Genomic DNA, 13,796 nt, shown 5'->3' with positions numbered 1-13,796 from the left:
AGTATTGGTTCAGGCACCGTTTTGCCACCGGTACCGTTTTAAAAGTATCAATTTAGCACCGGTATGAAATAACCCCAAACGATACCCAACCCTACTGAACACAGAGACTGGACAGCCTAATTTAACCTAATGCATGAAGTTGTGAACGTGCAGCTGGTGCAAATACAAGCGTCAGATGTGTGTCTAATATAAAAATATATATTATTCTATATTTCTTTTTTTCCCTTTTAATTACCGATCATTTGATGCGGTCTGGTACACTCTCTGTATGACACTGCCTGACTGCCTGTAGGGGTTTCAACCATGGTTTCAACAAGGTTTGATACTGACGTAGTGGGGACGGGTACTTTCACTTTTCACTACAGCTGCTCACCTCTGCTCTAAGATCTAACTAAGTTCGGCACGGTTTTTCACATGCGGGGTTTGCATACTTCATACATGTTGAGAGAACAAATTGATCGACTTGCATTGGTCTGAATGTAAATCTCCTGGTCAGGCAGCTCTGCACCAGCATGAGAGAGTGGATCAAAGTGCATCAAAATAAAGGTATTAACAAAACAAAAATACACAACTTGACACAACTTAAAAGGTTGTATTTTGGTGCATTTGCACCAGCTCTACGATGCACGTCCACAACTTGATGCATTGGGTTTAATTAGGCTGGCCAGTCTCTGTGTTAAGTTCGTTACTTCTACGGTTGAAACCCAGACAGGCAGTCAGGCAGCATAATACAGAGAGTGGACCATATCAAATGATTGGTAATTAAAAGGGAAAAAAGGAAAATAGAATAAATGTATATATTTTTTTATTAGACACACATCTGAGGATTGTATTTGCACCAGATCCACATCCACAACTTTACTCATTGGGTTAAATTAGGCTTTGCAGTCTCCGTTTTCTCCGTTTTCTTCATTTTCCATCCTTTACTTCCGTTGTTCAGCTGAGGCAACGGAACTAACCCTGTGATGTCCGACACAACGACATTCCAAGATGGCGGCACCCTAAGTCTAAAAGCTATAGTAAAACATGCCGTTTTCTGCTAAATGGTTACATTAATCGAGTTTGTTTAATATATTTTCATCAAAGTGGAATCCAATTTGCAAAATAATGTAAACTTGACTGAGTGCTTCATTTCCCCTTTAACATAGGAGTTCTAATAAAATGAAACTGTGTCAGTGCAATGATAGGTACAAAATCAGGATTGAGTACAGTCTCTCTTGTATTTGACCAAAATTGTATAAAACTGTTATGTTTTTGGTCAAAATACTCCAAATGTTTCAGTGCTACTAATCTTTTTTTTTTGCCTAAGGGAAACCCCCCCCCCCCCCCCCCCCCCCCCCCCCCCCAAAAGAAGCTACTATGGTTCAGGAGTTTTCTCAAACTGTCCCACTTCAAGAGCTTCAGTTAATCTTGTAGAGGAGTAAGACCAGATGTTTGAATCATTCCCGGTGTTGTGAAGTGTGAACTGCATAACGGAAGTTCAGAACTGCCTCCATTAACACCGGGATGTGCAATGTTTGTTTTTAGATCTGTTGTAGTCACGATATCGCACACTAGCATTACATTAAAGTTCATTCCCCAAGTCTGTTGGAACACATGGCCGCTCTGCAACAGCCTGCAGGTGTTTCTTTCTAGTCAGGAACTTGATGATTAATCATTTATAATAATTAGAAGTGTTGCTTGAGCTTCAAGTTTACATATTAGGATAATTTTAGGATGATCATATGAAAGATGGGAGTAATGATGATGAATACTCAACTTTGCCAGAACAGGAATGAATTACACTTTAAACTCTATCAAAATGGAAAGAAGTTATCGTAAAATGTAATACTTTATCATTTGAATGAAATAAGCAAAAGAACATCTTTATAAAACAAAGTTTTGAAAGTACTTTTAACAAAAAATACTAATTTTTGCAAAGATTAATGTGGAAAAAAAGCTATAATTTAATAAATTTTAAGTGATTTCATTCATTAATTTTCTTGTCGGCTAAGTCCCTTTATTAATCTGGGGTCACCACAGCGGAATGAACCACCAACTTATCCAGCATTTGTTTTATGCAGCGGATGCCTTTCCAGCTGCAACCCATCACTGGGAAACACATACACACTCAATCACACACACACTACGGACAATTTAGCCTACCCAATTCACCTGTACCGCATGTCTTTGGACTGTGGGGGAAACCGGAGCACCCGGAGGAAACCCACGCAAACGCAGGGAGAACATGCAAACTCCACACAGAAACGCCAACTGACCCAGCCGAGGCTCGAACCAGCGACCTTCTTGCTGTGAGGTGATAGCACTACCTGTTTGATACCTGAGTGATTTAAGTCGCATTTAAGTAAACAATTTTCTGGAGTAACTATATATTAGGTATCAGAACATGAAATTAATTACTAAATATCCCTCAAAACACTAGAAGCATATATTTTATTAATAAATTTGATGTAATGTAAATACCCCCCCCCCCCATTCGTCTATGTATATTTCGCACATTGGAGAATTCTGGTTTGACTAAGTGTTTGGATAATTACTTTTGTAAGACTTAACTTTTTAAAACCATTTCTTTCTTCTGTTGAACACAAAAGTAAATATTTTGAAGAATGTTGGTTGCATTGACCTCTAAAGTAGGAAAAAAATACTATGGAGGTGAATGGCGCCAGCAAACAACATTCTTCAAAATAACTTATTTAGTGTTCAACAGAAAAAAGAAACTCAAATGGGTTTTGAACAAGTGAAAAGTGAGTAAATGTTGACAGAGTTTTCATTTCTGGGTGAACTATCCCCTTCTCTAACAGAGCATACATGAATGAGTGCGAGGTCCGTTTTTCTTTTCTTTTGGCCTGCTGTGAAGACAGGTGGTTCCTCATGGCACATCCTCTTCAGTCCAGGACACTTGAAACATCATTTCATTAAAGCTGCTTTCACGGTCTGGCCTGCAATTATCAGATTCCTGTGTCTTTCTTGGCCTTGAATGCAAAAAAATGAAGTACAACACAGATCCAGATCATACTACACCATGTCCGCTTTGAAATAGATCCCTTGAAAGCTCGATTTCAAAGTGAAGATATTACAGTTTGTGCATTAAGAAACACATTTCCATACCAATTCATTTATATGAAATATAATTGGTGTAATTTTTGTATAATACACTAATTATATTATATAAATTGTTTAGTATAGTTTTATATATATATATTTCACACCACCTGACAAAAGTCTTGTCGTCGATTCTAGTTGCAAGAGCGACAAATAATAGCTTGACTTCTAGTTGATCACTTGACAGAAGGTAGATTTTTTTTTAGATAAGTCATCTGTTGAACTGCATCCCAATCATTACAAATACTGCAAAAGACTTATTGGAACCCGCATGGGCCCAAGATTCTCACAAAAATTTGTCAAGTTTGGTGAAGGAAAAACCATGGTTTGGTTTTATAATCAGTATAGGGGCTTAAAAGAGATCTGCAGAGTGGAAGACAACATCAACAGCTTGAGGTATCAAGACATTTGTGCTGCCCATTACATTACAAACCACAGGAGAGGGCAAATTCTTCAGCAGGATAGCACTCCTTTTTATACTTCAGCCTCCACATCAAAGTTCCTGAAAGCAAAGAAGGTCAAGGTGCTCAAGGATTGGCCAGCCCAGTCACCAGAAATGAACATTATTGAGCATGTCTCAGGTACAATGAATGAGGAGGCATTGAAGATGAATGCAAAGAATCTTGATGAATTCTGGCAGTCCTGCAGGAATGGTTTCTTTGTCATTCCAGATGACTTTATTAATAAGATATTTGAGTTATTGCAGAGATGTATGGATGCAGTCCTCCAAGCACATGGGAGTCATACACAATATTATTTCTATTTCCACTGAAGCATGACTTTATATTCTATACTGTGCAAAAATTAATTCATGATCATATTTTATTGTGGTAAAATAAGTGTAATCAAAAGGCCTTTGCTATTCATATAAGCGACTTTTTATACCAAAAGATAAAACTAGAAGTCAAGTTATTGTTTGTTGTTCCTAAAACTTGGATAGGTGACAAGACTTTTGTCAGGTAGTGTATACCAATTATAGTAGTGTAGAATTGGATTTGCTAAATTTATTGAGGTAAGTGTTTGCTTTAGTTATAACAATTTATATGGGCTGAATTGAAACAAATTAAATTTAGTTATGTTCAACTTAATTCGTGTTTAAATTCAGCCCATATAAATTGTTTGCAACCACTTACCTTAATAAAAATTAGTAAATCCAATGAATAATTTTTTTAGTGCCTTTTCAGTGAATTATACAGTACACCATGAGACCTTTCTCCAGAAGTTTCACTGAACCCTTTGCATGTTTTAAAGACGCGTTGGCCTAAATCTCGTTGTTTATAACTGTAGTGCTGCTTTCATTTCATGGCATGCAGTGGGAAATCTTACACTGGAGAATATTTCTGCAATCAGTCAAGCTGCAATCTGTGCCACATGCCGTTCTAAATAAATCTACCCCAACGTCATTTTTATTCAGCTGCATGCAAACATATGCAGAAAGCATAAAGAGATGGAAGACAGAAACATGCTTCATATTCTTGCAATTACCTCCATGTATCATGCGTTACACATTTGAGAGTGTGCCTGCTTTATATTCCCTGTGTTGAAGTATTCAGAAGCTATGAAGTCATGCAGTCACATTGATGATAGAACATGTGAAGGGCGATGTGTTGCAGCAAGAGCATGTGGTGCGTACCTGCTTCCTAAGCCTGATTTACTTTATGACAGTTCTGGCTGGGATGAAAGGACGAGGCATGTTTGAAGTTGGTCAGTGTCATGCGCAGAGGGTGTATTATTTGCCTAAACTGATTTTGTATAGTCTTGCTGGTGCAGAGATTTCACAATCTGAGCCGTTTTGAAAGAGCTGGACTATATTTGGTGTATGTGGGTTGAGAATTTTATTCAAAAGAATGCAGAATACAATAAAAACATTAAAGCTTCAGCAGCGATGAAAGGGACTTCGCACCCGGACTCACCGCCGGCTGGTGGCGTTAGGATGACAGAGAACAGTGAAAAATATTAAATTAAGGGTGTGTGTGCCAATTTTCGTGTGTATGTGTATTCTCAGAAGGCCAGAGGGGAAGTTCTTGTGTGGAAAAACTCTAATCGGAGACCCAGAAAATCAAACTGAGGATTGAACTGCTTTTATTTATTCAAATTTACTAATAATCAGACTGCTACGGAAGTATCTCACAGAAGGTTTTAATTCAGACCCTCGACTGAATCTACGAAGTGAGTTTATTGTAAATTATTACATTTTATAACATGCTTTATAAAATGTTATTAAATATGGTATTTTTCAATGCAATTCTTAATCTTTTTTTTTATAATTTAGTGTCTAATTCGTAATTTGCGTTTGTCCATTTTTGTATTATTTCCTCATCCCCCAGTGACGGTTGGGTTTACGGATGGGATTTGGGATTTTTTTTTTGGGGGGGGGGGGGGGGGGGGGTCGTCTTTTTAAAAATTTGGACGTTTTTGTATAAACTAATTTTATGAAGGTGTACAAATTAGCCACATTTCTGACAATACTTAAAACATTTCCGTTAGATAGGGCTGGTATTTTCACATACTTAAAGATGTACAGTACAATGTACATACTCTGATGTAGTAGCAACATCGAGCTGTGTATTACTGAGATGCAACGTAAACAGCTGTCAAATCGTAGCTTTTGCATAGCTTGTAAGTGAATATAGCTATGTGTAGTAAACGCTGCTCTGTCTGAAAGCAGATGCTGGAGATTTACAGTTGATTACATAACCAGTTTTACTGACAAAATCCGCATGAAAATTGCTCTGAGTGAAAGAGAGCTCAAGGATTAATTGTTGGAAGATTGCGATGTTGATTTTAAGCAAAAAGGAAACATCCATATTTTTGTTTTTTGTTTTGGTGATGACAGAGTTGTCATGGTGATGAAACAAAGGCTTTGCTTTGACGAAAAATCGTAAAAATGCATCGTTATTCTCTTTTGAATCAATTCTGAGCTTTTAACCATTCACTCAAATTCTCACTAGGAAGAGCGCTTGAATGTTTAGCAGAGTCATGTCATCTGCCTTTTACATTACATTATTTTAGTACCACTTTACAGGATTTACCTGTAAAATTCACAGTAATATGTTGTATTCATAATTTTATTGTGAACTTAAGGCAGGTAGCATGATTACTGCAAATTACTGCAAAAAAGGGCTGTATCTTTTGCACGTTTGTTATAGGAACAGTAGATGGGTAGTTTTAACCATACACTCAAATACTCACTAGGAAGAGCTCTTGAATGTTCGACTGAGTCATGTAATTTGCCTTTTGACGTGAGAATAATGTGAACAGCTCACTATGAACACTTTTAATTCACTTCAACTTTTTCTTACTTTATTACTGATTATTTTACATTTAAGGGGTATTTAGATGCAAGGAGAGTATGGCTGTTTGTAAAGCATACAGCGCTATCTGCTGTTAAAAACTATTAAACCTATTATAAATATGATAAAATTATTATACTATTAAAGCAATAAAGAATTAACGTGGAATCAATTTTCTGCTAGAGACTCTAGTCTTTGTATAAATTTTAAACAGACAGCATTATCATTTCTGTCTCAAGAAGTAATCACAGAAGTACTGAAATAACATTTATAGTTGAGATATAGAATGTCTTTTGTACACAAAATATCTGTTAATTAACAGTTTCCATATTTTGTGTTTTCTGTTTATTGACGGTTGTGAACTACATTGTGGGATGTAGATCTCTGCTCTCTCGACTTTTGATATTTAAAATGCAGCTCTGCAGTTTACCAAAGTGACTTTTATTGACATGTTAGTAGCTTGAGACAATATATTGTTTAAGAAATAATACATAGAGAAATAAGTCTGTTAAATAACAGAAAATGTAGTGGCAGCTTATTACCAGGTTTTTGCAGGGTAATATACAACATCAACACAGACAATAGATCACTTTAAACTATTAAAAACGTTTATAAAAGTCACTTTTTCAAACTTTAAGGTTTGTTGGAAGACAGATAAATGTCTCATAATGCTATTTAAAAGCATAAATAAGTAAAAAAAAAACATGAATCATAAAATACGGAAAACTGTCAATTTACATATATTTTTACAGTAAAATAGTAATATCACCTCTTTAGAGTCTTTAAATAAAGATTATATTAACTACATTTGTACACCAATAGGTCACAAGTTTTGATTGTGTTTGGCGTCTGATTTGTTCAAAATAGAAAAAGAAAATATATCTGTCATGTAACTGTCATGAGACTTGATGTCTTATGTGAATATAATATTTTTTAATATGAAAAATTTAATTTAATGCTTTAATTATGGCATTCTATATCTATTTTTTTAACAAAATTGTTTGGTGACTGTATTGTTAGATTTGTGGCACTTTTTGATTTGATAGTTGAAGTCTTGTTTGCTACATTTTATAGTGAAACCAATAATAACTAAAAAACAAATTTAAATTAATAAACCAATCAAACAAGCTTAACCTTAGAAAGAAATTAATTTATAGACCATCAGACCCTTATGTGTGCCAAGGTCAGTGTGTTTTTGTGTTTTAATATCAGTTAATCTTAATTTTAATGACAAAAGCTAGAAACTTATATATTTGATAACCGTGATCACAGTGTACAATCCATGTATCTTTTTTCATCAATTAATTAAAAATTTGAAAAATGGTATGGACGTTTAAACATATACAAATTGTACATTTTTCTTAAAAAATTGCCACATTTTTTACAGAAATGTTTTTCATCCTAAAACATTTTTTTCTATCATCTATTCCGATTATGAGACCAATATTACAAACTATTAAGGTTTTTCCACGAAACTAGTTTTCCACAAAACAGCTTTTATCTGTATACTGTATTTATTAAGATGAGCAATTGGGACAGTATAGCTGTATATGCTGGTGAAGAGGGGGTCCTGGCAGGCAGGTGGGGTTCATTGGTGATTTGGGAGGGCAGGGGGAGAGGTGATGGTGAGAAAAGCTGAACAGAATGGATCCTAATGAGCCTCTTCTAATCCACCTAAATCTCTGTAACGATTCCACAAATGTCAGGCCGGAGTTGAAGGCGAAAGGAAGACACATGGATTTGGGCTGTGAGATAAGAGGGGTAATCTTCCATCCCCACACCTCCCTCCTTACTGAGAGAAGGGGGTGATGGAGAGGGGCCGGATGGCAGATGAAAGTGCTGCTCGACCCCAAGTGTGTTCAGACTGCTTACGAAACCTAATGTGATTAGTCTGTGTATACTGCTGTTAAATACTGGCGCATCGTAATCTACATCCATTGCAAAAACTGTGGATCATGGAAGAGCAGTGAACTGTTAATAATGCTCATTATAATTAAAGATTATTATGAATAGACAAATATATAAAAAGATAAGCAACTAAACTAAAGAAGTTATATATGCAGATTTGGAGCTAAATTCAATTCAGTGAAATCCAAAAACGTAAGGATTCATTTAAAAAAATGTAAATAAAAACAATAATTGAGAATTGTTTTTTCAAGGTAATATTATAGTGTTTATTTTTTACATTATATCGTAATTTGTAATCATTTGTGAAATGTAATAGAAATTTCCCATTGGAAAAACACTTGGAGTCATTTAAGAAAGTGCTGAAGTGAAGGTTTTTTTTTCTTGGGTTGCCTATTCCACTGTTTCACCTCCAGTTAGGCTTTGTGTAGTGGCAAAACATCAATGAAAGAAACTTTTAACTCAATATATTCTCGAATATATACAGATAGAAGCGATAATATGCTCAAACAAGCTACTTTATTGTGTTTTAGCGTGTTAATTCTTTCTCCTGGATCCCGGGTGGGTTTAAAGGTTTTGATGGACAGAGACGTGGAAACCCAACCCCCGCGTTTCCGCTGGATAGAGCTAAGACCCGGAGTGGATTTTTCAGCCGAGCAGATTCACTTCACGCTTATATTCAGTGTTTATTTTGACACGCCAAAGCAAACAAGCCGACTTGACGTGCAAATTTCATTCATATGAAGAACTGCTTCATGTTCATGCGTAGATTTATTGATGTATGTGCACAGAACGTCACACACTCTTGTATAACCTGCGTTTGATATTTGCATCGAGCTCCATATGTGAAGACAAACTGTGGCGTTATGCGAGTTATTCTTTTTAACCTGCTGACTGGTACATGCTGCAATGTATTTCACATTGATTTAATGCCTTTTTCACGTAGTGTGGTTTACGTAAATGATGCAAGTCGTATGTAATATGGCTAATGCGTAATCTTGGAGAAATCCGTTCCGGGTTTTCTTACGGCTTTAACAGGATGATTAGTGTGTATACGGAGCACACGGGGCAGATAGAGAAGAGAAACGGGTATGGATCTGTAGGTCATAACGCTGTCTGTCTCGTTTCCCGGGACTCTCGTTCTGCATACCGTGAAGCGAGAGCTCCGGTTTGTGCATGATAACTAACATTTGAATGAGAGTGTGAACTAACAACGGCGGGAAACAAAGGCACGGACGGTCCTGTGCAAAGGGAGCAAGCTGGCTGCGCGGCGGGGGATGCACGGGCACAATAGGGAAGACCACACTCTACTGCTTTAAAGGACAGTGTTGCAATAACATTTGCACCCCAGACGGACAAGACTCGCTGCGGGAGGCAGGAATTAAAGCCGGACTTTACTTTTCAGGGATATTTGGCATGAAGGAAAGCACGGAGTTTACATTGGATATTTGGGCTGCTTCAGGGAGTATATCTGAATTTTTTTGAAAGCGCAAATATAGTCAAACAAACGCGGCTGTCACACGAACGCACCGGGACAGCGAAGGAAAATTAGGCTTTTGCCACAACAGCAATATTGTAAACAGGCACTTCTTCAACAAAGAGCTAAGTTATTATTATTATTATTATTATTATGTGCTCTGGGAATAACCAGCTGTGTTGAAATCAACCTAGAAACACATTTGAAGTGAATTCATTTACTTGATTGGTTTGCTAAAGAATGTACTTACTTGATGGTAATTATCCGGAAAGGATGGAGCGGGGCACGCCACAAAGAAAAACAGTATACCGGATATCTTTGACATTAGTGAAGAAAGAAAACCTGCTGGACGGCGGAGGCTCGACGCACCGGCGATTGGAGAACCCGAAAGTGAGCGCTTACCGGCGCGAGGGAGCCTCCGAGGCGCAGCGGAGCTCTCAGCTGGAAGAACTGAAAGAAGTGGAGGACGAGACTGACGAGTTTTCTGCACACTCATACATGAGGAACTTCAGGACCTTTAGTACTGGACATCTAGAATTGGGAAGGTTGAAACTCTTAAAGAGGGCACAGCATGCACATAAAGAAAGGGAATTAAATCAAACGTGCATCCTGCCGGAGAACGGACAGAGCAAGGCCATTGAAAATGGGGCACCAGGGGAGAAAAGAGCAGATGTGGATGAAAGTGACAGATTGAAACGGGATGCTGAGCATGGAAAAGCTGCTGCTAACGGAGAAAAAACAGGCATTAGAAAGAAAATCCTCAAGACCTCCAGGAGCACAGAGGAACCGGTTAGTACGTGGTCAGATGAGCCCTCTGAGGAATCCAAGAGTGTCAAGACAGCTAAAGAGAGCTGCATCTCCTCTTTGCTGGCTAAAGGGAATGGGAAATCACCCAATCCAGCACCTCAAACCCCTCCAGCTAAGAGACATCCAAGTCTGCTGCGGCGTAGTTTCAGCTTTCGGCACTGGACAGGTGGAGAACTCATCCGCATTCGGGCTCTGTCCAAAGAGAAGCACCACAGCAGCTCGGGCTGCATTGGCCGTGATGGAGAAGGTAATCAAACTCAACCTGGTGTGGTTCTGCAAAACATGGCTTTTGCCGAGACTGACTCCACAGAGAAACGAAACACCTTGGATGTTGGCGAAGTCCTGAACAAAACAGACTCTGTGACAGAACTGGGCCGCAGGGAGAGGATGAAGGGTAAGAACCGGACATTAGACAACAGTGATCTGCTCAGGCTGTCGGATAAATCTTTGGTGGACAAGGAGGGTTTTATTCGAGGGATGGGCTCTCGTTCCAGCGGGCAGGAAAGAAAACTTATCCGGTTCTTCAGCGGAATCTTCTCAAAGAAAGATGGGACGTCCACGCCTTTGAGCAGCCCTAGTAACCGAGCTCTCCGGAAGAACGGCCTGCTGGGAGCTCAGCAGAGAGCAGAAATGGGCTACTCGCAGTCCAGCTCTGAGAGCGTTAACGGATGCCCACTGGACGGTAATAGCTTTTATCTTCTCTCTCTATGTTTTTTATTTTTAGTTTCACATGTTATAGAGCGAAAGGATGCTCGGTTTGCTATTATGCACCTAGGACAGGGGGTAGAGGGATGTGTGTTTGTTTTGGACAGGAAGGTGATGTTTAGCTGCTTCTCTGCAGGCCTCCTGTGTTTGTGTTTCATTATACACCGTGCTTGCTGCTAACTCTGAGAGCTGGCAGCCTTGTTTGCAATGCCAAGTGTTTACATTCTTGAACCATGAATGTGAAAACCCTCATTTAGTGCTGTTTTCATTCTTTTAGCATGTTCTGTTCTTCTTTTTGGTAATGCGCATTGTCTGGGCGACTTTATCCCCTCTTGTCTTTTTCTTTGGATAAGTTAAGTGGATTGCGCTATTCACATGTATGTCCTTTTTCCCCCTGGATCCATTATCTCAGCGTCTGTGTTACTGGTGACAGCAGGTCAGCTGTAAAGGCCACCATGCTCTGCTGTCAGTAATATGGTAATGGAGAGCTGCTGGTAGATACTGTGTGGAGTTTCATAGAGATTGTAATGAATTACCAAACACTATCTCCTGCCTGTGAGGTCAGCAAACCCTCCTGAAAGACAGATTGCCCATGTCTGTGAAACAAGCCTTCTGGTCAGGGGTTTCTGAACTTTTCTTTTTATAATGACATGAGACTCTTGCAATGCAATTCAACCTTAGACACATTTTATAATTAATACGGTAATGTTCTTTTTCTTTCTAAAATGATACAGTTGAAGTCTGAATTATTAGCCCCCCTTTGATCTTTTTAAAATTTTTCCCAAATGATGTTTAACAGAGCAAGGAAATTTTCACAGTATGTCTGATATAATTTTTTCTTCTGGAGAAAGTCTTATTTGTTTTATTTCGACTAGAATAAAAGCAGTTTTTAATCTTTTAAAAACCATTTTAAGGTCAAAATTATTAGCCCCTTTAAGCTATCTTTTTTGATAGTCTACAGAACAAACCATCATTATTCAATTACTTGCCTAATTACGCTAACTTGCCTAGTTAATCTAATTAAACTACTTTACCGTTTAAATGTCACTTTAAGCTATATAGAAGTGTCAAAATATCTAGAGTGTTAAAAATATCTAAAGTGTTAAAAATATCTAGTCAAATATTATTTACTGTCATCATGGCAAGATAAAATAAATCAGTTATCAGAAATTAGTTATTGAAACTATTATGTTTACAAATGTGTTGAAAAAATAAAACTCTCCGTTTAACACAAATTGGGGAAAAAAATAAACAGGGTGTTTAATAAATCTCTCTTCAACTGTATATATTGTTCGGTACTTGTTGTTGTTATGAATAATAATAATATTATTATAGTTAAATATTATCTGTGGTATATTTCCTGACCATAATTAAAGTTCAAAGGGTAAACTTTCAAATTAACCAAAAAATGTAGTAAAACGAATAAAAAAACTGGATAAATATAAATTGACACACATTTACACAAGTAAATAGACTCAATGATAGGCTAATAATCTGCGGAAATCTGTGGATTTCTGCACACACAGATTACATGTGGATCTACCAGTAACTTTGAGCTTTTTCTTAATAAACAATAGATATCATAGGCAGGATGTTCAAACGAAAAGAGAAAAGTTTTAGTCAAACCGTCTCTGTTTGTAAAAGAACTTAATGTGATGGTAATGTGGCTTTGAATTGAGCATTTTTTTTTTCTCTCTCAAAATTGTGTAAGAGACGAAGCTCAGCTAAAGGAGATATTTCAGGACAATGTTAATGATCAGGTCAGCGCTGATGCTTGTAACATGGCACGTCTGTAGGGTAAGACAACACCTTAGCTTATTAGCAGTTTCCACATTCCCCAAATTCCACAGGCATTCCTGACTCTTCAGAAGAAGTACTTTCTTAACAATTAGATAACAATCTTACATTAAAACAGTGTTACCTTTCCTTTGAAATGATCCGCTTTAACTGGAACTGTTTCGTGATGCACCTGGCTATTCATCACTTGACCAATATTCATCTTTAACAGGAAATTCAGGGCGGATATTTTTAAATGGCTTCAACAAAAATGTAAACATGCGCAGACGATGGTTATGAAATTAATTTCAAGCATCCAGCATGTGAAATATCAGCACTTATTTACATTTGTAACTAGAATATTACTTGAAGGGCACCTATTTTACCACTTCTCAAGATTTAAGTTAGGTCTTTTGTGTCTCCAGAAGATGTCTGTAAAGTTTCAGCTCAAAACATCCCTAAGATTTTTCATGATATCTTTCAGAATATTGGGTTTTCTGCTCTGAATACTATGTAGCTGTTTTTGTTGCCTGTGCCTTTAATGCTAGCTCTCCCTGCCCACCGTTCCCACGTGCCTGTTAGAGTGTTCCTCAATCTCCGGCTGTGATCAACAGCACAGTGACAGACATGAAGGAAACGGATCTCACGTAACGTTTGTGACAAATACTACAGTAAGAACTTTCCCACTGATTATTTGATGTATTTGTTGTGGAGTTAAATCAAGCCTTTCT

The 13,796-nt window shown here is 37.6% G+C and overlaps 1 protein-coding gene across 4 annotated transcripts in view; it reads left to right on the top strand.

The window, feature by feature from the left end:
- The window catches only part of agap1 (ArfGAP with GTPase domain, ankyrin repeat and PH domain 1), a 354,815-nt gene that overhangs the window by 104,798 nt on the left and 236,221 nt on the right, over window positions 1-13,796 (top strand). For 2 of the 4 annotated variants that reach the window (XM_056459713.1, XM_056459712.1), the window contains exon 1: window positions 9,347-11,266. The exons of the other annotated variants lie outside the window; for them this stretch is intronic. In XM_056459713.1, the coding sequence (XP_056315688.1) occupies window positions 10,018-11,266 (1,249 nt within the window). In that variant the 5' untranslated portion in view covers window positions 9,347-10,017. Of the gene's footprint in view, window positions 1-9,346; window positions 11,267-13,796 lie in introns of those variants that run through there. 4 annotated transcript variants of the gene reach the window in all.

The sequence above is a fragment of the Danio aesculapii genome, chromosome 6 (genome assembly GCF_903798145.1).
Source record: "Danio aesculapii chromosome 6, fDanAes4.1, whole genome shotgun sequence".
NCBI lineage: Eukaryota > Metazoa > Chordata > Actinopteri > Cypriniformes > Danionidae > Danio > Danio aesculapii.
This window is presented reverse-complemented; position numbering and strand designations above follow the sequence as displayed.